The 27,534-nt window shown below is 49.0% G+C and overlaps 1 protein-coding gene across 5 annotated transcripts in view; it reads right to left on the bottom strand.

The window, feature by feature from the left end:
- LOC119464405 (bromodomain-containing protein 7-like) overlaps positions 1 to 27,534 on the bottom strand; it is a 100,766-nt gene that overhangs the window by 45,694 nt on the left and 27,538 nt on the right. For all 5 annotated transcript variants that reach the window (XM_037725374.2, XM_037725365.2, XM_037725358.2 and 2 more), the window contains exons 9-12: positions 19,851 to 19,958; positions 12,373 to 12,508; positions 11,234 to 11,342; positions 2,701 to 3,022 (exon numbers count right to left, since the gene is read on the bottom strand). In XM_037725374.2, the coding sequence (XP_037581302.1) occupies positions 2,701 to 3,022; positions 11,234 to 11,342; positions 12,373 to 12,508; positions 19,851 to 19,958 (675 nt within the window). The remainder of the gene's footprint in view (positions 1 to 2,700; positions 3,023 to 11,233; positions 11,343 to 12,372; positions 12,509 to 19,850; positions 19,959 to 27,534) is intronic.

Here is a 27,534-nt window from a genome sequence, read left to right as displayed (position 1 = left end):
TTTGCGCTTGTATGTGCGAGGTTCGCCATTGCCTATATGCGACCAACGTGTCTGTCTACTAAAAGTACCGCTTCTGGTACACTGAGCTTTTGTGAGGAAGTCTGCGGTTACAGGTGCCATATTGGAAAGGTTGTCATATTGGCTTTACGCGGTGGTTATGCTTATATTTTTGTGAATTAGGCTTCTCGAAACTCCGCTTATCTTGAAATTTTGTCCAGTTTTAACAACTAGAGTTAACGGGGTATTACTGTACACAGGTGCGACTTGTATACAGTAGACTTTTGTTAATTCCCCCCCCCCCCCCCCCCGACTCTAGCTAATTCAAAATTTCCAATAAGTTCATTAATCACCTAAATTCAGTGATTAACTCTGTTGGTTAAATTACTGATCCAAATGTTTTAATTTGTGGAATTAAGACCAGTGAGTGCACAAGGCACGCCAATTTAGTAGGAGTCTGAAGACTAGTATTAGCTAAGATGTTAGTCCCCAGTTACTACACATAACTTATGGGTCAGCGCCCATACATTTTTATAGGCTATAACTTTTGTAGGACATTTCGAATTAGACTGGTCAGCACAATGTGCTTGACCAAAACGTGACTCCAATGGGTGCGGTGCCAGTGTAATGTAGCGATTCCATCTGCTTGGTTCTATGCCACTCTTCACTCTTAACATCCACCGTACACAGCTTGTTGATCATGCCGATAACGCGGGTGGGGGGTTGCTCTCACTCCTGATGAAGCACGACAAGGAATGACACTGGCATTGAATGGTTACATTATCCCAGCACTGGACCCACTATGAAAGTAGGGTGATGTCATGGCCCAGCTGCATTACATACACTTGCAGACCCGTTCCTCATCCCATTCTGCTGTTGCAGCAAACTTTACAAGCATATATCAGTGAACATCAATTCACGACATGTATATAGAGTAGAACCTCGCTGATACGTTCCCGCTTAATACGATTACCCGGCTCCTACGTTCGCAATAGCGAAAAATAAACTTGACCCCATAGAGGAATGCGTTAATACGTTCCAGTTAATATGTTCTTGGAAAATACGATTATTCGGCAGCAATGTTCAGCATTGCGGGAAACTGCGGTCGTATGATACGTTCTGCAGCAAAAAATTATCATTCAGGTGTGCTGTGGGTCCTTGTGAAGCGCTAAGTTGCAGACGGCTGCCGCGCGGCTTCTCTGCAGTGCTCAATTCCCCCCCCCCCCCCCCCTCCGCGACTTCTCTGCATGGCTCGTTCGCCCGAAGTGACGAAGCGCAGCAGCAGCAGTGAGCGAATTGACCTTTGCGCTACCTCGCCCCTCGCTTCAACGCGAACTACTAAGCGGCGAAAACAGCGCAGCGCGCGCGCGGCACTATGACTCGCCGAGATCGTAGCGGCGCCTGAACGTGGTGGCGAACGTGGCGCCTGAAGGCGGCGGCGAGAACGAAGGCTTGCGCCCACCGGCTACCTTCGCCGAAGCCCTTGCTGGCGTGGAAGCCTTACAAAGCTTCTTTCGCAAGAAAGACAATGAAAATGCGGACAAGGGTCTGCAATGTGTGCAAAAGGAGGACAATTCGAATTCGAAGGGGCCCGAAAATTTGTTCGAATTAAAAAGACATATTTTTGACGTATTTGTGTACCATAGCGCTACGTATGAACGGTGCGAGTCGTGAAATCTCGCGGCGCGCAAGCACATAGCGAGCGAGGGCCACGAAACTGCCCACGCCGGCCAAGGCTCGCATCCCGATAGCGCCTCTTCCTCTTCAAAACCACTCTCTCTCTCTCTCTCTCATCCCGATAACGGCAGTGAACGAAACTTCAGGGAGCGGGCGGCGCCGGCACGGCGAGAGAAGGAGATTATAGTTGGAAGGGGGTGAAAGTTTGGGTTAAGTGCAGCGCGCTGACGCGCGCGCCGAGACCATCGAAGGTGAGGAGAGAGGAGGGTGGCAGGGAAGCGCATTTGGCCTCTGCAACCCCGTCGCTTTGGTGGCTCCCCTCACCCTCCCTCTCAACTCCCTCATAGCTCCCCCACCTTCGACTGTCTCCGCGTGCGCCCGCCGCCTTGCCGCCACCGCCGCTCCTGCCGTTTAAGGGAGCATTAGGCCGGCATGGGCAGTTTCATTGGCTGGACTGGGCCTCTGCGTTGTTGCTTCCCTCCGCAGGCGCAGCGTTGGCTGAGACGTCGGCACGTACATGCGTGTTCCGACGCAACGCAGAAATGGCGACTTTGCCATTTGAGAGAGTAAATGTTCGCCGCGGTATTTTTTTTTCTTTTTTATTTCTCCGCACAGCGTTGAGGGGTCTCTCCTAAGCTTTTGCTTTATGGCGGTGTCGGAGCAATGCCGGTCGGAGGCACCGCCACGTCATTTGGTGCGCTGCTGAGAGCATGTCGGTGCATGGTTACGTTCGAATTAACCGTCGCAAATGCTTTCGCGTTCGAATTACCAAGCATTTTCGCCCATTGGAATACACATGACCACAGCGTCAGTTTGAATTAACCGCAAGTTTGAATTCAGCGTGTTCGAATTAACAAGATTCGGCTGTAACTATGTTTTGCAAGAAATATGTTTTCTGCCCTTGTACCGCAATATGGGCTTGTCAGCTTCAATTTTTACTGGATTTGGATCGTACGTTTATTTTTCGCTTATTTTTTGGAAACGTATGAACGAGGTTCTACTGTACTATACATTTATTGCATGTACCTGTATGGTGCAGGTGGTCATGACGATCGTGGTGCTCATGATGATCATGACGCTCGTGGTGATCATGATGTTCATGAACTTCATGAGGATCTCCATGCATAAGATCCCGCTCTGTAAAATTTTGTTGGACTGGTGCTTGGCTTGTATGGTTGCTGTCCAGTACTGTTGAATCAGCTGTGAGATCGTTAAGGGCATAGAAGGAGTCGGGTGGCCTGCTATCACTAGGCTTTGGTTCTGACGATTCCACTTCCATTTCTTCAACTTCAGTGTGATTTGTGAAGGATAAAAGGTCCTTTTCCTCTGGCACTATGCCATTGCGATGCTGGAAAACAGAACAGATGAAATAATTACGCCAATTCCATTCTATCCAAACACAGTTAAAAACAGTTAATGTGGTAGACCATTTTGCATCACCAAATGCATCCAAGTAGTTCAGGACATAACAGACTGGATGCATAATAAAATTACGGTAACTCCGTTAAGTATGGCAGCAAGTGAACTCATGATTTTAATATATACTATATTTTTTGCATATACATACATAACACACACACATAGTACTATGTGCGTTAGTCAAGAATCGACGTAGTTAAGTGTACAGCAGTACAGGGCAATTCCACGAGAGATCAAACATGCATGTCCGCTTGATATTTTTGTTTTGTCTGGTTTTTTTATGTCATGTAAGAACATTCAAACTGCACGGAACTGAAAATCGCATTCCTGAAAAGCGTTCCCAGCAAGCCAAAAAAATATTGAAGGTGGTGGCGCGAGCACGCTTCAATTGCTTACCACAATGTTTTCCGATTTCACAGCGGAATTAAACGCAAACTAAAAACATTGTGTCGAAAAACTTTTCTGCTCATTTTAATATGCTTCACAGTAAATTAGTACGTGTTTTTTATGCAGTTCACAAACGGAAAAACTGTTAAAAAATTCCAAACATGGCCCAAATCAGAAAAATGCTGTAACTATGATGCGTCCTGGCACATTTTCTATTTCACAAACATGAAAAAAGTGTCAAACATAGAATGTTCTTCTTGCAACATTTATGCAATACATGAAACATGAAACACAGGAGAAAAAAAAATAGTTCAGTAATAAGTATTTTCAAAAATAAGAAAAAAAAACCCTTAAATTTTTGAAAAACATTCGGATGGAAGTCCGCTTATGTCGGGGAAAACGGTTGTTTCCTCATTTGCTTTATTCACAAAATATAATGGGCCAAAGTGGCCCATGTTAAACGTGCTGGCTTCAGTATGTTTGCTGGTTGTCTATCAGTTTGCATTGTACGCAAATCTAGTGCTAATTTCCTTGCTGCTTCAGAAGTTCGCTCTGGCGATACCAAATGGCAATACCAAAAATGAATTGTCAGATTTTATTTATGTCTAGCGTGTGCGGGGGTGGGGGGCTGCCGCCCTCTAAAGATCTAACGCGTACCTGAGTTTGCTGCCTACAACCTCTGTGGGCATCGCACTTACGCCTCCATTATTCTCTTGTCAACAGCATATGAGGCACCGTATGCGAGGGGGGCTTTAGTTTACGCCTCTGGCTATCCGTCAAAACACCCAGCTCGCCTGTGGTTACCGGAATACTGGACACGCTCGGCGCTGCGACAGAACGCTCGCAACTCGCGCTGCTTGATCGCTCTCGCTGGGGATCGACGGCTGGGCGGGTAGCGGAGAGGTTCGCGAGCCTTCGCGCGCTGGCTCCGAGACAACCGGAAATAGATGACAACGTACGTCACAACATGACGTAGACCCAGCGCAGGCGGAGCTTAGCCTCGATCACTCGGCGAGCGAGTTGAGGAAATGCATGGCTAGGGAGGAGGGTAACTTGTAATCGTCCATAGCTCTCTTAATACGAGACGCTTCACTTAAATTGTGACGCGAATGTTTTACTGTAGCTGCACCCTACGCGCCTACAAAACCTGTCCGAACCGTTTCAGGGACCCTTTAACGTTAGGCCTAAGAATTTTCGTTCCATCGCTCTTTGTGCGGTCCTTAACTTGTTCTCGAGCTTCTTGTTAACCTCCAAGTTTCTGCCCCATATTTTAGCACCGGTAGAATGCAATGATTGTACACTTTTCTTTTCAACGACAGTGGTAAGTTCCCAGTCAGGATTTGGCAATGCCTGCCATATGCACTCCAACCCGATTTTATTCTTCTGTAAATTTCCTTCTCATGATTAGGGTCCCCTGTGAGTAATTGACCTAGTAAACATACTCCTTTACAGACTCTGGAGGCTGACTGGTGATCCTGAATTCTTATTCCCTTGCCAGGCTATTGAGCATTATCTTTGTCTTCCGCATATTAATCTTCGAGTCCACTCTTGAAGATTGATATGCAGAAGACAAAGATAATGTTCAATAGCCTGGGGTTCTATAATGTACACCAAATGCATGGTACACGTGCGTTTGTGCATTCCACTTAACGGATCACAGCTGCCATGGCCGAGGTCAAACCTGCGACCTTGAATTCAGCAGCACAATGCCATAGCCACCGCATTTTTTTTGCAACATGTTGGGGTTTGGGACATGTTTCATGTCATGCTGCATTCAACCTTTTAGCAGGACGTCAGCCCTTTCTCTTTGTACATGCTCTCGTGAAAGTCTGCAGGAAGCTGCTGCAAAACAGGTCTCATGTTGTTATGATTGACTCTTGGTTCTCAAACCAAGCCCAAGCGGCAGCCTCAAAAAGACATGGCACAACTAGTAGTCGCAGTTTCAGTTGTTGAAATATAGCGACCCTTTTGTATGTCTCTAGCCGGCTTCAAGGGTTGCTGTAACACGATTGCTGCAAGCTAAACAGGAGCTGTCATTGTCGTGGCTGTTGATTTAGCCATGACCTTCCTGGTCTTCTTGGGTAGACGTCCACACTCTGGTTTCAATCCTTGAAGCCCGAGGCTAGCTTGCTGGCCCACGGCGACATTGGCATTGTCTTCATGGCTTTGACTTGCTCATGGCTTGCAGAGAGTGTCCAGCACACATTGAAGAAGCATCTCCACCACATCGTTTTGTAGTGACAGTGAGGAATACAACTGCCAAAGCACAACTCCAAAATTTAATCCTTAATAGATGAGCCAGCTATCCCTGTCTGCTTTCTGATCCACACCGCTCTCTTTCTGTCTCTTAACGTTAGGCCTAAGAATTTTCGTCCCATCGCTTTTTGTGCGGTCCTTAACTTGTTCTAGAGCATGAAAACAGGCAACACACAAGAACAAAAATTTTTTTTCTTGCAGAGTTTTAGTATAGAGTATGGAGTGTCTGGCAGGCAGTGAGTGTCATTTGTTGAATGGCAGGCAGCAAGCATGATTTGTTGGTTTAGAGCAGGAACACAGGACAAGGAAGAAGTTTGGCAAGCAAGTCGCTTTCTTTTGAAAGCAGTCAGAGGAGACAGACCAATGCAAGATCTTCAGCTGTAGTGGTATCACACACATAATGTAAAGCAAATGCAATGTACACCTATGGTTCGCATATGACGAGACTTGTCTGTACAAGTTCAAAACTTGTGTATTTTTTTTAGGTGGCTTGGGTTGAAGCCCACTTCCAGTTTTCTGCCTGATGTTGCCCCCCTATAACTCAAAAAGTTTCAAGAAAGCTTTTTTTCTTTTCATTGATTATACTTATTCTCATTTGTATTCATTGATTATACTTATACTTATTTTGTACATTTCGGTGGAAAATAAACATTATTTTCAGGTATTTATGTCTTGTCTTTAAAGGGTCAAATCTGTATTGGACGAACTGGTGCTCAGAAAAACCAGCAATACAGAAAGCTTGGCGCTGGCCATACATGGCCCTTGTACCATTAAACTCTGCTCATCAATCATCAACACTCAAAGCACAACGATAGCAGCAAAAACATTCGGTCATCAAAATCTGATCTCACTGGTCAAGTTGGTCTGCTATTTACAGTAAAACCCCGGTGATACGATCACGGCTGGTACGAATTTCGGTGTCATACGAATTCGTACCATTCCCCGGCCGAAATACACTGCTCTTAATACAAAAAAAAAAAAAAAAAAAAAATCGGCTGTTACGAGCACGTTGCCGCACCACTGCGGATCATACGAACGCGTGAGCAACAGCGGCGGCAGCGGACGAGCCAGCGGAGCGACTGGTACAGACAAGCCAGCACAGCCAGATCTGGGCGGGATCCATAGTCGCCAAGCAACCGGCCACGTCACGCGGCTGCGCAATCTCTCATTGGTCCCCACGTCGAGCGGGCCTGACCACATCACAGCCTAGCTGATGCTTTGACCAGAGAGAAAAAGACAACGAGGACCGCTGCAGCAACCACGACTGTGGCAGCAGCCACGACGGCCAAAACGCTCCCTGCACTCGACGTGCTAAGGCGTTCAGCGGCTGTGCAAAAACATTCGTGAGATCACGTGCGTGCACTTTTACGCTTTCCAGAAGTCAATCGTTGACGATTTGGGCAAGAAGAAAGCGCACATGGATAGTAGAACCCCGTTGACAGGTTTTTCAAGGGACCGCGAAAAAAAAAAAAAAAAAAAAAAAACAGCAGTTTCGACCGAAAGGCAAAGCAACGATTGCGATAGCAAATTAGTAAACAGCTGCATGAAGTAAGGATACTAGTAGTTTTATCGGCCGTATAAACTTGTAAGCATAGGCATACTAACTAAATTACGGTGTCACACGCGCACAGGTAAACACGAACTCATCTCACTCGATGACAACGCTGGAGTAAAGGGCCATTATTAGTCCGACGTAACGCGTGCGCGCACGCTACGTCACGTTAGCTAAAACGAGGGCTCACCGGCACAGCCAACGTTACCGCCGGCTTCCGACGCGCCCCGACGGGCCCGGCGCTGAAATGGCTCCTGACCCATTCGCGCGTTGGAGGCAACGGCACCGTCAACCCAACGTTACTAGATTATCTCATTCTAAGCCGCTATTCTGGACATTCCGTCATTTCTTCGAGGCATGACATAAGCGCAACGCTTACAAAATGGTGCTGATGGCCCCGATTTGCTTTCGTAACGTGACGCAAGTTTGATGTTTCGCGTAAGAAACTAATGTAGGCATTGAACCTAGCGTTCTTGATAAATCAAAACAGTTTTCCTCCCCAGTAAAAATAAAGCAGCTAGCTCAAAGCGCACGATTATATCATCAAAATCGTTTCACGATTCCATCGTCTGCATGCGCACAACCTGTCGTCTGCTTAATTAGCTAGGATGCGTGTCCTCGGGAAACGGAATGAGTCATCGTATATTGGCGCCCACGCACTTGCTTTCTACCTTGAGACAACATGAGCGACCTACCAGTGATGATGAGTGCGGGCTCTAGGCCGCGTTATCGCTATCGTGAAACGCAAGTGACTCAGCCTGACTCGTCGGGCTGAGAAGCGGCTGAATATCATCGATCGCGTTGCGCGCGCCACAGGCATCCGCTTGCACGAAGCAAGCGCTGGCACTGCCATCTTTTGATCACTCCATTGCTTACTCGCACCGCGAGAGGAAACTTCAAGGAGCCGCCTTGAGTACATTTCTTTTAATAAATTAAAAAGTCGTCGTTGTCATAGCCTTTGATGACGCAAAAAGTCATTAGTATTAATTACGATACAAACGCAGTAGTGAAAAGTGCAAAAAGTTGCAGACAGTTTGTTAGTTTCAACCAATATTATTTCAAATAAACGTGTTTTAATAAAAATGATGGTTCAAAACACAAATGCCAACCCCACCAAAGAGCGATGCAAATGCTATGAGCACGCGTTGTGAACGAAAGATTTTCATGGCCCCAAATGACAGGGAATATGCGGCGATACGCATGCCTCTCGACTGTCATTGTATATTGCCGCTTATTACCATAATTTGCTAGGCTCGTCGCACCACAAATTATGGCGGAAAATCTCTGCAATGGCGGCCCAGCACAACGTCACGCAACGTCAAACTGACGTTTACGAAACGGCCCTTCCTGTGACGCTCTTCACGGGATATTCTTTCAGCCAATCAACAACCGACATGCTGGCTATCTTGGAACGCCACCACATATTTGCGAAATTGCAGATGCATTGCATGGGCTTCTGCACACTATCGTCCACGTTCTTTTTGAAGTGCTAAAGATGCAATATAGGTGCCAAGGACCATGAAAAAACATTAGTCGATAAAATTTGCAGCTCCACGTCACGTTTCGTCATTCTGATGAAAACGCAATTTTGCAAAACTTCCGTTTCCCGGCACAAATTTCAAAACACGTGACCTCTCAACAGCCAATGAGAGAGTCAACATGGCGGATAATGGCAGCCTTGCAGCCGCCATTCGTGTCGAGAATAGAGATTCTAGTAACGGTGTCGTCAACCCACAATGCATCGCGTGCGATGAAAGAAATGCGCCCACACCGCTTTGCAGACAGCCGTTCAAAGCGGTGCGCGGGTTGAGGATGGTTCTGCGCAATGCTCCGAAATAGCAGCCGACGGCGCGCGCGTTGAAGCGGGGATGGCATCTCGGCTGGCGCAGCTCAACTGGTGAAGCGTGACTAACCGTAAACGACGCTCGCCTACGCGCCGATACCGTCACGGGCCTAAGCACGGCAGCAGCGGCAGTCTCTTGCTTCAATGCGAACTAAACGTCGAAAGCACAGTGAATACTAAGCTATCCGGCACTAGGCGCACTTTGTCAACATCGCAGATCGTTTTAAAGATGAGGTGCCTGCGGGCTCGCACTTTGCAGATTGCTTTGCAGATTGCTTTGCAGATTGCTTTGCAGATTTCCTCGCAGATTGCCTCGCAGATTGCTTTCAATATGCGGCCATGTGATGCGACGGCCGCGCCGTATCGGCAATGTGCCGGTCACTTGTTGCAACGTACAAGCTGGCTGCACCGCTAAATTTACGTGAACGCCACATTCAAGCGCAACGTAAGATACAGGAAAATTACAGATTGGCGACGTATGAAGGGGAACTTAATACATGGAAGTCAATGTAGGATTTAGGTCGGGACCGCGAAAATGCGACGAGCAGCCGGGAAAACACAGCAGCGAGAAAGGTATCAATGGGGTTCCACTATTAGGAATTCTTTCTGGTAAACAAATTCATTTTTTCTTGATTTTGTTTATGTTTTGATGATACGAATTTTGGGTGATACGAATAACTTACGTGACCCCGTGAGATTTGTATCACCAAGGTTCTACTGTATATACAGTCGAACCCGGGTATATCGAACTCGCCAAAAAACAGTTATTAGTTTGATATATGGCATAATTCGATATAGGCCCGCTATAGGATTTGATGACGCAAAGGAAGGCACATACCAATAAGAAAAGTACTTTATTAATATGGTGGCTTACTTGCGTGCTTTACTTTGGAACAAAATAGTCCTAGATTTCCTTCTGTTTCAACGACTTCGCTGCCTGCGACAGCACGCACGCCTCCACGTTGTCCAACGAGTCGGAGCAGCTGAGGCCGCAACCTTCTATATTCATGCAATAGCACCGGACCAATGCAAGTGCACTAATCCCTTCGGAGGATGTAGGCAACGGGCCATCGTCAATTTCCTTATTGCTGTCGCTTTGGCTCGTGGTCGGCACGACGTCTGCAACGTAGTCATCTTGTAGCTGGCCCATGATGGCGACATCATCGTCCGGCACTGACGAACTCGTCGAATGTCGATCCATCGATAGCACCCGGCAACTCTGCCAGCTCGCTCCAAACTTCGGCGGAAACACCTGCGGTGTCTTCAGTGCTGTCATCGGAATTTGGGGTGTCATCACCAGGCATGCGGAAAGCCAGCATGCCTAAAGCAGTTCTGGATTGTCTACTTCGTGACATCTGCCCATGCCAACAGGCAACACCACCAGCACGGACCACGCTGAATGAGGACTCGAGGAAAAGAGGCAGCAGCAGGCACACAAGCATAAAGAAAGAAAAAATGGCGCTCACTTGTACCGCCTCCGCGCCTCGGAGAAAGCACGATGGCCTCTGATTGGCTGTAAGCGCTGCGAGCAGGCCAGGATCATTTTTTGCAGGGGGGTGTTCGCCCGTGCACAGCCGGGTCTAAACCACTTTTTCTAAGGTGGCGCCGGCAGTTTTCCCCGCCACCGCGAGGGAAAGCCAACTTGCTGGGGCACTTTTGAGGCACATGGAGTTTGATATATCGGTTGTCGTTGCTATTTTCGTTCGATGTAACAGTAACTTTTGCTATATATTCTCAATGTAAATTTACCATGTTTAGAAATTGTTCGATATACGGGATAATTTGATATAAATAGGTTCGATATAGTCGGGCTCGACTGTACGACTAGGCACACATTTCAGAGCAAATCGCTCGTGCTTGACTACATTTGAGATGTATAAGAGCATTCATGTCATGAGTGCAATCTGATTGGAGATTCATGCGCTAGAGAATCCATGACAAAATTCAAGAATTTTCAGATAGTCTTGTGTAAATGACAACTTCATAACATTGATAATCTGGTAAAAATTATCACCCGTAAAAAGGAAAATAATGTATGTGTGACATAATGTTTGTTTCACATTAACAATAAACCAAGTAATCATTCGTAGACAAACACTTACAGCTTCCAGAAGTTTTACAGTCTTCGAGTGCTCGCCAGATGTCAGTACATCCAGAAGGTTGTCAACCATGTCCATGACATAATCGCAATCCTTGGCAAAGCTGAGCAGACTGTTGAAGATGGAAGCATAAGTTCAGGATTATTCTTGAAATGATAACCTCAAAGTCACAATGAAGCATATTTCAAGTAGAACCTTAACCAAAGAAGCTCTTATTTTACATTGGCAACTGCTGATCAATTTTTAAGAGCGGAGCTGTTTAAGCTTGGCAAAATTCTGGTGTGCAACGCTAGAACTGGTTGAGCTTCTCGCTCACGCGAGCATAGCACGACATTGACGTCACAGCTGCGCCAAGCACGTGTTCAGCAGAGTCATGCGAGTGCGCTAATGAAAACGTGCGCGTGCTGGCGCCCTTGGCATTTCTCCACTCTACCGAGATATGGCACGTGTTCAGCAGAGTCATGTGACCGTGCTAATGAAAGCGTGCGCGCGGCGGTGCCCACGCATTTCTCCGCTCTACCGAGATATGGCTCGACCTAAGCACACCTTGACGCCGGAAGAAGAGGCTGCCCGACGAGAGAAGCGCCTTCAAGCCACGCAGGAAAGGAATCGCCGTCTTCGTGCCGATCCAGCCTACCTCACCAACAAAGCCGCCGATATGCGATGCTGCCGAGCCGATCCAGAATACCGAAAACGCGAGAATCAAGCCAAGCGTCAACGCCCAGCCTTGCCCTGATAGCCTAGCCTTGCCGTGATAGCCCAACCTTGTCTAGAAAAAGCCAAGTTAAGCCGACATCAACTAGTTGCTAAGGGACCCAGCTCCGCTGTTTCTTCAGACTTGGCATCGCTAGTGTCAAGCTGGCCGCATTTTTTTTCAGTGCCAGCCTTTTTTGGAGACGTTTGACTATAGTCATTCAACAGCCTTCTTATTACAGTAACAGTGCTGCACACCATAGAAGCAACATATTTCTGTCATTAGAATAACTGAAATTTGGATGGCATGCAGTATATCACTCAATTTTCAGAACAAGAACCCCATGCACGATGTCAGAATACACTGCATGTGCAAAGTAGTAGTGGTCATATAATTGTAAAAAAAAGTAAATGCGACTAAGTGGACATGAAGGAAACAGTGAAGGTACCTTTCGGCATACTGGAACCCAAGTTCATCGCCATATGTTGAGTACACAAGGTCAGACTCTTCCTTTGAGAGATTTGCAAATGTAGAATCATAGTGAGGTGCATACGTGCTGTAGGTCCCATAGTTGAGGTAATTGACTGGAACAAAAGCAGAGGACTGTGAATGAGATTAGCAGGTTTTAATAAGTAACTCTTGCATAGTGATGGCCTTGAATTCGGCACCCATGAAGTATGAAGTAGCAGATGAGGGTTTATGGGCCAGTGGCCTGTTCATAAGTTCATATATAGTTGATCCTAGATATATCACACCCATACCTATCAAACTAGTATTGTCTTTATCGAACAGCTGTAACATCCCCTTGGAAATCCCACGCAAAAGTATAGTGCTGTTGCACGCGCCTATCCAACTTCTGTTCACCAGTTACTAATTCGATAAATTTCCAACACAAGGAATTGCGTCTATGGAAATATTCAATGCCAATGAAACGGCACTGTTTTGGCAGATATTGCCAACCAAGACATTGCATGTGAAGGGCAGTACATGCCACAAAGAAAACAATTTGCAAATTAAGGTGTGTGTCCTGGTTTTGCCTGTTTCAATATGGATGGCTTGTACAAAATGCAGCCGTTTTTTATCGGCAAGAGCAGATTGCCGATAGCAGATTGATAAAGTATGGATGACTCGTGATCTTTTCATTGAATGGCTTCGGGCAGGGGATGCCGAGCTGAAGATGACTGGCCGCCAGTTTCGTCTTCTTGTAACTAAAGGTTTCCAAATTGCGCTCTGTGAACAGCATTTTAGAGTTCTGCAAATGACCAAAACAAATCGAATTTCATCCCCCACTTTGATGGATCACAGTTAGGATTTAAAGGGCTCCTCACCAGGCCACATGGCAAATTTTGGTTATACGCTGGAAGTTGTTACGTGCCCTCTAGGGAGCGTTCTACCGTAAGAATTTTTCAAATTGGTTCATTAATAGCCAAGATGGAAGTATTTCAGTGCCATGAACCCATGATATCGGGAGACGAGCGCCATTGCCAAGAGAGACACTCTTTCTACTTGCCCCGTCTAGCCTCTGCAAGCGAAATTCCTTCCCTGCGTTCTCCCATACTGGAGCTGGAGATCGCGTGACACATAAGTAATTGGCCCCGCATTCTCCCTTTTTTCTCGCACTTTTTTGCTGCATGGCGCACTTCTGCCGATGCTCGCGCGCGCTAGCTGTTGTGTTTGTCTTGTTTCGCGCAGCGCGCGATTTTGTGCGCTGTGCACTAGAACACCTGACTAGCGGTATAAGTCAGTGCTACACGAACACTGAGGCAGACGCAAGCGACAGTTTTGTTGTGAGCGCCTGCAACTGCACGACGTGGGAACAAGTAGACGAAACGGAAGTACATCTCTCTTGCTGCGGTGCAAAGTAAAATAAAAACACGCAGACATTTGGTCTGTGTGCTCTATTATTTCTCTAAGCTTTATATTGTCTACTGAAGCAACAGATTACACAAATAACAGATGTTGCCTTGAATAATTCTCGAAATGCCACGTGTCACTATGAGTGACACCACAGCATATACATGTACAGTGTAGACCGCTTATAACGTAAGTCGCCAGAGTCGCGAATATCCGCACTATAACCAAAGCAACAATTTTCAAGGCCCGCACATATGCAAAACATGTGCACCGAGCCGCCACACGTATGCGACAGTCAAGAAATGCGGCCAGAACGTTTGCATTCAATTTACAGTCGAATATCGTTAATTCGAACCAAATCACGCGGCGGCGCCTCCGACCGGCATTGCGCCGGCACCGCCATAGAGTAAAAGCTTAGGAGAGACCCCTCAATGTCGCGCGCGACCATAAAAAAATAAATAAATAAAAGGAAAAAAAAAAAAACACGGTGGAAATTTCACCCTCTCTCAAATGGCAAGGTCGCCGATTCTGCGTTGCGCCGGAACATGCGTGTACGTGCCAACGTCTCAGCCACGCTACCGTAGCCACGCGTAGAAAATGGCAATGAACCCTTCTTTCTCCTTTATGCTTCCTCTACTTTCTAGTCACGCGTTGACCTTGCACGCTGCGGCTACGGCGCAGAGGGAAGCAGCGGCGCTGTCCCAGGCTGGCCAACGCTTGCTTCCCGATAACGGCAGAAAACGAAACTTCGGAGAGCTGGCGCCGGGCCGGCTGTAGCGGCGGCGCCTGCACGGCGACAGTCGAAAGTGAGGGAGGTACGAGGGGAGCCACCGAAGCGGCGGAGTTGCCGAGGCGAAGTCTGCTTCCCTGCCGCCCTCCTCCCTCACATTTCACGGTCTCTGCATGCGCCCTTCCCTGTGCCGTACCGGCGCTGCCCGCTCCCTGAAGTTTCGTTTACTGCCGTTATCGTGAAGTGAGCTAGGCTGGCCTTGGCAGTTTCATGGCCCTCGCTTGCTATGCGCGCCGTGATATTTCACGACTCGCACTCAAGATTCTGTTTTCAGCCTCACTGGCTGTTCGTTCGCACCACGTGCCCTTCTCCTCCACTTCGTCTCTCTTTCTTCGAGCACTACTTGGGGCACCCGTTTGAGGGGAGCGTTCGCCGTCTCCGCTGACTTCTGTACTCCCAGGAAGCCGCACTGTAACCGGTATTTCGTTTCCCACAACTACACTATAAGCGATATGTGTATACATAGAGTGCTATGGGAAAATTAACGGGAGTCTGAAAAGACCGCACTATATCCACTCCTGCACTATAAGCGGTTAAGTTATAAGTGGTCTATACTGTACATAGGTGCACTTGCTGATGTACGTCATCCCCCTTTGGAGCGTGGCATCCGCGAGAAGGGCAAACGGCGTTTAGTTTGAAATTTCAGCTCTTTGTGTGGTGCGTAAGGATTTAGTAACATTTAGTAGACACGATCGATAGCGCGCGTTGCGTGCACTGCATTTGTCAGCTCAAAATGGCCAGACCTGGTGAGGGGCCCTTTAACATGTGAACAGGAATGGACTGATATTTTGCAAGCTGAGAGCAACTTTCTAATCTAGCAGGCCTGCCTGGTTGATTCGTTGCCGACGTATCACGATTGGCTGATTAGACAGCGTATTGTTACAGACTTGCAGGGCACAGTCACACGCAATTAGCAGTACTGGTATCCTGATGGCTACACGGCCCATATCTACACAGCTCAAGTGCCGAGTCCACTTCTACCTTATCCTGAACGAAAAGGTGCAACAAGCACTTTGCCACGTGTGAGGCACACCGCAATCCCATGCAGCCAGGCAGCGAGAGTTCCTAAGAGTTAGCGTTCCTATCAGTATTGTCAACGACCATTCCGCAGCATGACTGACTTGCAGCATTTATGTGTAAAAAATAAAACAAATTAGTAGTCAGCTTTTGCACATCGAACATAATCTTGGAGAAACAAATAAGTTCCGACTTGATACGATCTCAGAAAGCTCCAAGATGTGCCGAGTTTTCAGATAGCCTTCAGATTGACATATTTTATATCTCGAATTATCAATACACACTGTATTTACTTGCATAATGAATGCACTTTTTTCCCTGAAATATCTGTGCGAAGTTGCGCTAATTATGCGGGGCAAAATTTCCAGTACTAATTGTTTTTCCGCGGCCATCTCTAAAAAGGTCGCAGTTTCGCCCTTTCGAAAGGCGAACCATCGATTGCGATAGTAAATGCATAGACAGCTATATGAAGTGAGGATAGTAGTTTTATCGGCTGTATAAACTTGCAAAACTATGTAGATGAACAAGCATGGTGCCAGTGCGCGCAGGCAAACATGAACACATCACATTCGACGGCCGCGGACAGTCGCTGTCAAAACACTGGCATGAGCAAGCTCAGCAGCAACAGCGAGCGAAGTAACCTTCGTGCCACGTATCGCTTTAACGCAAATTGAGCGGCGAGAACGGAGCATGCACAAAGGTATAAGCCGCCGTCGCACCTAGACTCCGCCCCCAACGTAGATCGGTTTCAAGTTGCTGTGCCGCACCCTTGCCTACTCTCCCCCCGGCCGCCAAGCGCGTGACAAAATGCGGCGCATTTCCTTACCGCTTTCCTCCCTTGAACGCGGGAGACTGAGCTACAATTGTCGGTGCTGACGGCAAAAAGCGCCTGGAGTGTCCATATGATTGCTTTCGCAATAAAAGTAGGAGACATGTGGTACGATTCGGCGTCCGATACAATCGTACCTGCCGGACGCCATATCGGATGCTGAATCGTACAGTGTCTCTCGTGCCTACTTCACGGCAGCAAGTTCAGGGTGCGATCATTATGTGAGGGAAAAAAAAACAACAACATTCCTTGATTGGAAAAGAGGGGGGGGGGGGGGGGGTGCGTTCATTATCTAAGGGGTTCTCAAGTACACTCATCCCACGGAACCCTGCTAAGCTCCATAAAGTGCCAAGGAACCCCCCCCCGAATTAACCGAATGTCGAGTTATCGAGGGTATCAAGAAAACAATAAACAAATACTTCACTACATCATCAGGCTTCTATTTACTCAATGAATCGTCAAATCTTGTTTCTATTTAGCACAAGACCAGTGTGGAAGCTGAAATTCTCTTCATCTCATGACTGATTAGCGCTAGCAGCGGCGAAGGCCTCGCGACATCCTTCGCGGCGCGCGTTTTCATCTGAGACGCGCTTTGCACACCAACGGGCGCACATCTCGATTATTTTTTCGCCACTCAGCTGCTCGCCAACAAATTGTCCGTCCATCGCGATGTAGCTGGTGCTTTTTATCTTCGACAGCTTTGCACTGAATCAAAGCGAAACTACTGCTTGCCGCAACCGCTGCGAACGAAACCGCGGCCGCTATCGACGATCATGGACGGCGACTTTACGGTTCAGAAGGCAGGCGGCTGACGCACACACAAAGTCAAAACGAAACTACCGTTCGCTGCAAGAAGTGCGGACGAAACTGCGGCCGGTCGCTATCGACGCTGCCATGGGAGGCGACTGCGCAGTTGTGAAGGCACGCAGCCGACGCGCGCATCGAGTGAAAACGAAACTACTATTTGCCGCAACCGCGGCGGACGAAACTGCGGTGGTTATCGACGCGATTAGAGATAGCGACTACGCACTTACGGAGGCACGCGGCTAGCCTAAAGCCGCTATATATAAAAAGTAGCGCCATCCACTTCCCTCCTCCTCCGTTCCACTATCGCGCTCGGCGCGACCAGCGCGATCGAGGCGCGATATCGACAGTGGCGCCGCCTGCGTCGGGCCTGCCGTGGCAGACGACAGCTAACGCGCTACCAGAGGAAATCCGAGGAAAACTTCGATCGCGCCCCGCGGAGAAGTTCTTGAGGCGCGATTTTGCTTCGTCAGTCAGTAACTGGTCTTAGTAATGCCGTTTTGGAAGTAGCAACGCGACGATGCGAGACGGCGCAAATATCAAGTGTGCAGCAAGCGTTTGCGCACGCCGGATGGTAAACAAAAAAAGCCTTTTGCCCTCGCCTTGTCGGTTGCGGCAACTTAAGGCGCAGCAGCATGCCATCACAACGAAGTTCTTGTCCCTAACACGTTTGATCCGTTTGTGCGTACAGCACTTTCGTCGCACAGGCCCGAGAATGGCAGTCGGGGCGCGCTGGAAAGAAAAAAATATACAAAAGCGCAACGCGTGCTTCCACGTGACACGGATTGGCCAATGGGGGAGCGGAGGAGGCTGGGGCGACAGGAGGCGGCAAGGAGGAAACGCCGGGGTGAGCGCGGTGGCGGCAAGATCTAAGAATGGCACTACTTTTTATATATAGGGGTTTTAGACTAGCCGCCAACGCGGTGTTGCGCGCGGCGATAAACGCACTGACTGACTGAAAAACTTTATTGGCCAAAGTATTGACAGGGAGGGTGTGGACCGATCCTTAAGGGACGTTCCTTATAAATACTAGGTGGGCTCCTCATTACAGAAGCCCATTGGCTATAGCCGCGGCTTGGGCACGCACGACCAGGGCCTTCTGGCTCGCAAGGTCGGAGCAGCCGAGCAGGGCCGCCTCCCAGTCCTCCCGGATAGGGTTGGGTATAGGGGGAAGGTGCGGGGTGGATTGGCATGCCCACACCATGTGGAAAATGTCCGAAGACTTTTCCCCACAGTGTGGACACTCCCCTGTGCAAGCAGGGTCGAAATGCTTTAGGACTGCCGGGCACAGCAGTGTTTTAGTATAGAGGCGAAGGAGTAAACGCTCCTCCGCCTTCGTGAGGCCCTTACAGGGCTTAGGAAAGATTGCGTGGCCGAATTGGTAATGTTGGGTGATTTCCTTAAAGGTAAAAGCCGGATTGGGTTCGGAAACGCAAGAATAAAGGCTTTAAAGGTTAGGCACTGAAGCGCTTCGGCGTTGCTGTCAGTCACGTACCGCTTACAATCGCCGCTGAGGACCACGGCGATGCGGACTACGCCGATTCGTTTCGGTTGGACGCTACGCCGTTCTTGCTCTTCTGCGGCGCGCATTTGCGGCGCTCCGCGCATTTTTTTTTTTCCTTCAACGTATACATCAGTGCGCACACTATCGGCACCGACCCTATCTACAAATAGGAGAAACGCGCATGGTGGTAAGCTACGGCCTCCGAGATTCAAGTGTGAAAGCTTAGGCGCGCTGCCCGCTCTCAGAGGTTGGGTGGCTAAAAGCTGCTTGCGTATTTACTGCGCAGTTCGCGCGTTGCTGTTACGCACTGTGATGTGCTTTTTGACACTCGGGCATGGGTAATGGAGGTTCTTTCGATCAAGCGCACCTCGTGTTTGCCGTTTAAGACACTTGTCGAGAGCGGGACCAGGGAAAATTTATCAGTGGCTCGCGGAACCCCGAGCAGGGGCCTGCGGAACCCGTAGGTTCCGCGGAACCCACTTTGAGAACCCATGATCTAAGTAAATACGGTATTATTGAACTATTGCGATCCCCTACAAGTTCGATATATTAAGAATTGACTGTTCTGTCATATACTGCCTGCTCCTAAGCAAAGGTTTCCTTGGAATCCTGTCTTTCTGGAGCACTTTGCCTTGAAGGATTTCAGCCTCTTAAAGCAGGCTTTAGGGAGAACAAAAAGAAGCTTTCATGCATGGTGGCTTAATTGCAGGACACATGTACTATTCACAGATGATGCATGCCACACACTCAAACTTTCTGCGCTGTTAGCTACTTGATTAGTTACACCTCAGGACTAACTCAAGCGCAAAGGCTGCCATTCACATCTTGCCTAGTATGGCAGCAGCCTAATGAGTGCCAGTGGTTATCAGTAGACAACCCAAATATTACTGTTGGCCCCATACTTTCATGTTGCCATTTATTGACCTGAGGAACTGAGCCAAACATTTTCTTGGTGGGTTTGCTTTGGATATTGCATACCTTGATATCCCGATAATTCAACATCTTTCGTTGGTCTCATGAGAAGTTTTTACTGTATAACAAAGCTTTCTATGCCTTCAAACTCTGGTACTGTTAGTTTATTTTAGCAGTTCGCAGCTGTACGAGTAAGAAAAATCAGAAGCAATTTACTTGGCCGTGCAATGTTTTTGATGTCATCCTTGAAATCCATGAGGGTTCCAGTTCCATGAGCAAGCTTTCCAACTAGCATTTCTAAGTTGACCTTCATTTCTTTCGGACCTGCAAACATGTAAAGACAAAACAGTTCATAAAACACCCCAGGAATTTTAATGCAGTGTGTATTAGGAGGGAACCATGCAGCATGGTACAGTAAAACCTCGTCAATATGTAACTGCTTCCGGTTTAAATATAGTTGTGATGAATCAGCCGCCCTGTTGCCATTGAACCTAATGCAGTCGCTTAAGGCTTGCCGAACGGTTAGTGTGTAGTAGTATTTACTTCATTTGACTTCATTTTTCAGAGCGTACAACCATGGAGTCAGCGAAATGTCGTGCGCGCGGACCATAGATAGCAAAATTGCGGCGCATGGACCTTTCTCGGACAGCAGTCGCCACCAATAGCGACGCCAAAACATGGCAGCCATGACGTGTTTCCTGCTCCCATAGCTCCCAGCACTTCCGTCGTCGACGACGTGGATGATGGCCCGCCCGTATCCGATGCGGCTAGTGCGTTGACTGTCATGTGGGCATTCACAGAAAAGTAGGGCCTGATGGAGAAAATGGCTCGTGGCCTTGCCGAGTTTGAGGATGCCGTTGTCGCTGCAAGGCGGCCATAGCGGCAGGTGGAAATCACGAATTTTTTGCTGCCTGCTCACAAATAAAACTTGTCTGTGTGTGTGTTTCAATAAGATTTAACACATTTCTTTTGGCCGGTATGTCTATAGCCACTCATCTACCATTGTCGGTTAATTAGTATGTGAGGAGAGAGTGGCAGCATAAGCGGACCGAGAGCTCAAGTTTGGCGAGGCACGGCATGTTCTTGGAGACTGCGAGCATAGTTGACTGTACAGTAAAACCCCGGTGATACGATCACGGCTGGTACGAATTTCGGTGTGATACGAATGCGTAACATTCCCCGGCCGAAATACATTGCTCACAATACGAAAAACACTGGCTGTACCGAACGCGTTGCCGCACCACTGCGGATTATACGAACATGTGAGGAACAGTGGCGGCAACCGAGCCAGCAGAGCGACCGGCACAGACAAGCCGGCATAACAGGATCGGTGCGGGATCCATAGTCGCCAAACAACCGGCTGTATCACGCGGTTGTGCAATCCTTCATTGGTTCCCCAATCGAGCGGACCGGACCACATCACAACCTGATGCTTTGACCAGTGAGGAAGAAGACAAGGACCACTGCAGCAATGACAACCAGGGCAGCAGCCACGACTGCCAAAACGCTCACTGCACTCGATGTGCTGAAGCATACGGTGGCGTGCAAAAACATTTGTGAAGTCATGTGCGCGCACTTCTACGCCTTCCAGAAAGCGATCGTTGACAATTTGGGCAAGAAGAAAACACACACAGATAGTAGAGCCCCGTTGATATGTTTTTCAAGGGATTACGGGGAAAAAAGAAGAAAAAAAAAAAGTCACAGTTTCGCCCGACAGGCGAAGCAACGATTGCGATAACAAATTAGTAGACAGCTGTTGAAGTAAGGATAGTATAGTTTTATCGGCCGTATAAACTTGTAAACATTCAATTAGTAACTAAATTAATGATCACGGTGTCGTGCACACAGGTAAACATGAACACATCTCGCTCGATGACTGTGGAAACTTGCTGCCAAAACGATGGAGTAAGGAAGCGCAGCAGCACTATTCAGTGAACTGACTTTCATGCTGTCTCTCGCTTCCACGCGAACTAAACTTCGAAAGCACAGTGCATACTAAGCTATCTGACACTAGGCGCACTTTGTCAACATCGCAGATCGTTTTGAAGATGAGGCCTGCGCGGGTTTGTGCACGTCGCAGATCGCTTTCAAGATACGGCGCCCACGCCGTATATGCCGATCGCGTACTGCAATGTACAAGCTTGCTGCACCACTAAATTTACGTGACCTCCACATTCAAGCGCAATGCAAGGTGTAAAAACATTACAGATTGGCGACGTATCAAGGGAAACTTAATAAAGTGGAACCCCGATTATACGACTTTCCGGGGACCATGCAAAACCGTCGTATAATCCGGGCGTTGTATAATCGAAAAACTAAGAATATAGGCAGTGATGCTCAGTCTTGCCCAAAAAACTGGTACAGACTGCCTGAATAAGCCCGCGGCATGAACCTGCACTGCTCGAAGGAAGGTAGATTAAATTACAAAGAAATTACCGTATTTATTGATGTAACACAGATATTTTTCATGTTTTTCGTGGCTTGAGCCTCGCTTTCAGTAGAGCTCCTCACTTTACAGTAGAATAACAGCAAAATTGGCCATTTTAAAACAAATGCTCTAAATCCCGCGTTTTCTAGCATTACGTTGGCAACCTGTAACTTTACGTCTCGATCCAATCCATATACAAGTCGACCGAAGTCGGAACTTGTTTTTGATTGGAATCTCACGCTGTTTTCGCTGTGCTTGTGCTTGGTTACGATGTCGCAATACCCTCAGCAGAGGTTCTCAAGCATGTTCATTCCAGGGAACCCTGCTAAGCTCCATGAAGTGCCAAGGAACACCCCACCCCCGAATTAGCCGAATTATCCGGGATATCAAGAATACAATAAGTGAATGCTTACGTCAACACGCTTTTATTTACTGAATGAATCAGCAAATCTTGTTTCTATTTTGCACAGGAGCAGTGCGGAAGCTTAAATTCTCATCTCTTGACTGATCAGAGCTAGCAGCGGCGAAGGCCTCGCGACAACCTTTGCAGCGCGGCCGCGGTGCGCGTCTTCATCCGAGACACGCTTTTCACTGCCACGCGCACATCCCGATTATTTTTTCGCTAGTGAGCTGTTCGCCAACAAATTGTCCATCCATCGCGATGTAGCCTGCGCTCTTTATCTTCGACAGCTTTGCACTGAGTCAAAGCGCAAACACTGCTTGCCGCAACCGCTGCGGACGAAACCGCAGCCGTTATCCACGCGATCATGGACGGCGACCTTGCGGTTCAGAGGGCAGGCGGCCGAAGCATATACCTTGGCCGACGCACGCACCAAGTCAAACGAAACTACCATTTGCTGCAACAAGTGTGGACGAATCCGCGGTTGCTATCGACGCGATCACGGATGGCGACTACGCAGTTGTGAAGGCATGCAGCTAGCCGCCAATGCGGTGTTACGCATGGCGATTAACGCAATTAAGCACAAAGTGTTTCGGCGTTGCTGTCAGTCAGGTATCGCGTACAATTGCCATTGAGGACCATGGCGATGCGGACTGTGCCGCTTCGTTTTTGGATCCTAGCGCCGTTTATGCTCTTTCGCGGCGTGCAATAATGGTGCTCCTCGCAATTATTTTTCTATTCCTCCGGCGTATACGTCAGTGCGCACGCTATCGGCACCTATCTTATCTACAAACAGGAGAAATGCGCATGTTGGTAAGTTATGACCTCCGAGATTCAAGTGCGAAAGCTTAGGCGCACTGCCTGTTTTCGGAGGTTGGGTGGCTACAAGCTGCTTGCGGATTTACAGTTAAACCTGGATATAACGAAATTGACAAATTCCCGAAAAACTTCGTTATAAAGAGGATTTCGTTATATGCAGGTTCGGCACGAAAATTCGAAAAATAAACGTTTACCGTATTTACTCGATTCTAACGCGCCCTCAATTGTAATGCGCACCCGTTTTCCGTTTTCGTCGAAGCACTCATCCTCGGAATGTCACACCAGGTACCGGATGCGTGGACGCGTGTCTTTTCGCACAAGCGCGAGGCATCGGAAACGAAGAGCGAGCGTCACGATGGCGTCGTAGCGCCGTATAGTGATACAGTAGAACCTCGCTGTTACGTTCCCGGGGGCTGCGTTTTCCCGGCTGTTACGTCGTTTTCGACCGGTCCAGGCACAGCTCCCTTAGAACTCAGTGCATTGGTAACCCCGCTGTTGCGTCGCAACTGTGGGACCGTTCCCACATCATACGTTGCGAACTGCCACCCCGCGCCGGCCCGAGCGGCCATTTTGACTTTTCATGTCGCTTGGCTTGGTGGCTTGACGATGGCATTGGCCGCCCAAAGTGCCGAGGGCGACAACTATGACGTATTTTCGGTTTCCGCCAGCAAAGGTCCGTATTTGCTATATAAAGATGGTGTCCATGACGCATTGTGGCCCTAAAATTGGTTTTGGCTCATAGATATTCCGTATATAAGGGTACGGCCACGCTAGCGGCAAAAAACGCGCACGTCATGCAGCGAGCGGGCAAGTTGCCACGCGTCAGCGCCTTGCCGCGAGACCATCGTGGCACGCGTGTCTCGCCGCGCGGCAGCGCGATAAGATCTCCCGCGCTCTCCGAACGGGCGAGCAACACCGCGAGCGCTCATTGTTTCATGCGAGAGACGACGATGGTCGATTGCAAACCCGGCGCGGACTGGCGGCGTTCCGGTTGTGATGGCGCCTTGACGTCACCCTCGTCGCTCTTGATTGATTCTTCATCTCGCGGCACGCGGCATTTGCCGCAGAACCCATTTCGCGCGGCACGCCGCAAGACCCCCGATTCCTGCCGCTTTTGCCGCGCGCGGCATGACGCGTTGCCGCGCGTTTCTGACGCGCATTTTTGCTGCGTGTTTTTGCCGCTAGTGTGGCCGTACCCTAAAGTCCAAGGGCGATAACGCAGTCGCCTCGCGCCGTATGCTGTATGTGCAAGTGAAAACGTGCGAGGGGAGCCGACGACCGGGTCTAAATCTCGCGGGCGCAAGAAAAGCAGGGAGGAAGCGTGCCTTCTTCCGTTGCGCTCGAGGCACCGGCAAGGGAGCGAGGGGGGAGGGATAGCGGGGCGGCGCGCAGTTGCGCAGGCCGTATCTTGAAAGCGATCTGCGTTGGGGCAGAGCCTAGCAGTGTAGGTGCGTCGGTGGCTTGTAGCTTTCTGCGTGCTGTGTGTTCTCGGCGCTCAGTTTGCGTTGAAGCGATAGACAACAGCACGAAGGTCACTTCGCTCGCTTCTCCAGCGGCGCTTACACACGCCGCCAGCGTTTGACAGCGCGTGTCCGCGCTCATCGCGTCTGATGTGCCACAGCGTGTACCAGCGCGTCGGCAACATCAGCTGGAAAAGGAGAGAGTGCCGGCTTGGCGGGCTAGGCCAGCTGCAACAAGCGGCAGGATCAGATTTGAATGAAGGGAGGGGGAAAGGTCACGCCCGCGGCGGCAAGATCGCCGGGTCGAGGGATGCAGGGCCGCCTTGCACACGCACGCACTGTTCGCTTCACATTCCATCGCGGCGGAGAAGGTGCTTCCGGTTGCTGCTCGCGCAAAAATGACAAAATTTGGGGCGAAATCTCTAGGTGGTCGGAGGGGAAAATTCGTTATATCGAGGGGGTCTTCCGCTGCCACTTCGTTACGTAGAGGTCTCAAATACATGTACTTCTATGGAGTAACGGCGGGGAATCGAAAAACTTCGTTATATCCAGGAATTCGTTATATGGAGGTTCGTTATAAGCAGGTTTAACTGTATTGCGCAGTTCACTTGTTGCCGTTACGCACTGTGATGTGCTTTTTGACACTCGGGCATGGGTAATGAAGGTTGTGTGGATCGAGCGCACCTCGTGTTCGCCGTTTTAGCCACTTGGCGAGCGCGGGACCAGGGAAAATTTTTCAGTGGCTCGCGGAACCCCGAGCAGGGGCCTGCGGAACCCACTTTGAGAACTCATGCCCTACGTCCTTTTGCGGTTAGATTCCGTTCATTCGCGATGTTATGGCGACGCAGGGCATTCGGTACGACGGCCGCTTCGAGAGATGCGTAATTTTGATGGCTGAGGAGCTGGGAAAGTCTGCCGTGGTTCGGTGTCTCGACATTCACGAATTGCGGATGGAGGGACCAGAGGTAGGCCCTCTTTAAGGGGGGACGTGGCTTTGAAAATCAACTTCCTGATTTCTTCATGGATTTTGATGAAAATTGGCACAAATGTTTAGAATGTCTCCCTGATACTTCCATAAAAGTTTCAGAGTGATACCTTGAGAACATTTTACTGAGCAGAATTTTTCTCTCTTGAACTTTCTGGAGGGCCTGGGGAGCTTAAAAAACATGATGGAAGGCTCGTTGAGTATTGAATGCATAGCTCAATGCGTGCTGGAGGTCGTGACAGTCTTACTTTTTTTTTTTCGCAACACAAATTTTTTAGATAGTAATTTTTCAAGTTACCTTCGCACCAAGCACACTTTCGGAGTGAACGAATAGCCACACCATAAATTTATAAACAGTCAAGATAAAAATGTGAGACTGTCTCGACCTGCACTGTAGTCCAAGGAACGTGACAAAAAAAACAGAATCAAAATAGGCTCAACGGTAACGAAGAAATCAGCTCCAGAAACTGAGCAGAAAGGCGAAAAAACAGTTTTGAGAAAACGGCCCTCAAAGTTTCACCTTCTCTTCAGTTCTCTAAAACGCACCAAATTTGTAATCTTTGATGTGTTTTATGATGTGGGGCTTCTTGGACATGTGGCCTCTGGTCTGCTGTGCCTTTGTTCTGCGTTTTTCATGTTTGTATGGCATTCTTTAGTGCTGCTCCACAAAGAGCATGCTGCCTGGGTTTCAAACCAAGTGAGGTGCAGAACTATGTGGGCATAAATATACAGTAGTTCTAGCATTGTACCTGTAGACTGCCTCATTGATAGCAGTCTCTAGTACAGTCAGTGAGGCATTGTTTTCTTTTGGTAGAATCGACCATGTTACTGAATTTTTGGATCATCTTCCATTGACAATGGCTATGGATGTTAGGAGAGCCACTGATAGATAGGCAGCAATGCAGCTGCAAGGTGCTTTCCAGCCTGTACTTTTGTATCATGCCTCACTTTTGCAGCCAGGTGTCTGTGCCAGCCCAAGTGGCCTAGTGAACAGAGCTCATGGGGAGGTTCTTTTTATGAAGGGGTGGTATGATAGGTATTGGTACGAGATATCGTGGCAATACGATAATAGAGTCGGCGCGCGATGCGCTAAGTCGCGGGTCTGAGGTGCCGATGTGCGAAATGCCTGGTCGCGGGTCCAAAGAATAGACGCTCGGTGAGCTCAATCGCGCAGTCCGAGGTGCCGATGCGCGAAATGTCTAGCCGCGGGCCCGAGGAGTCGACGCTCGAGGTGCCGATGCGCGAAGTGCCTAGCCACGGGTCCGAGGAGTCGACACTCGATGAGCGATATGCCGACGCGCGAAATGCCTAGCCGCGGGCTCAAGGAGTCGACGCTCGATTAGCTTAGCCGCGCAGTCCGAGGTGCCGACGCGCGAAATGTCTAGCCGCGGGTCCGAGGAGTCGACACTCGATGAGCGATGTGCCGACGCGCGAAATGCGTAGCCGCGGGCTCGAGGAGACCACGCTCGATGTGCTTAGTTGCGCAGTCAGAGGCGCCGATGCACGAAATGCTTAGGCAAGGATCCGAGAAGTCCGCGCGCGATGTGCTTGATCGCCGAGTCGGAGGCGCCTACGCGCGAAAAGGCTTAGCCTCGCGTCCGAGGATTCCGGGCCCGAAGCTTGGTCGCGAAGTCCGCGTCGCCGATGCTCGGAATGCCTAGCCGCGAGTCTGAGACGTCCACAAAAAGCGGGATCGACCACGCTACTGCGATGTCCGCATAGCGCCCGTTTTAACACCCGTCGAGATTATGGAACGCGAGGAGACCGCAACAAGCGGTGCAGACGACGCGATCACGGAGCGAGCACCG

This window comes from Dermacentor silvarum, chromosome 1 (assembly GCF_013339745.2).
Source record: "Dermacentor silvarum isolate Dsil-2018 chromosome 1, BIME_Dsil_1.4, whole genome shotgun sequence".
NCBI classification, from domain to species: domain Eukaryota; kingdom Metazoa; phylum Arthropoda; class Arachnida; order Ixodida; family Ixodidae; genus Dermacentor; species Dermacentor silvarum.
This window is presented reverse-complemented; position numbering and strand designations above follow the sequence as displayed.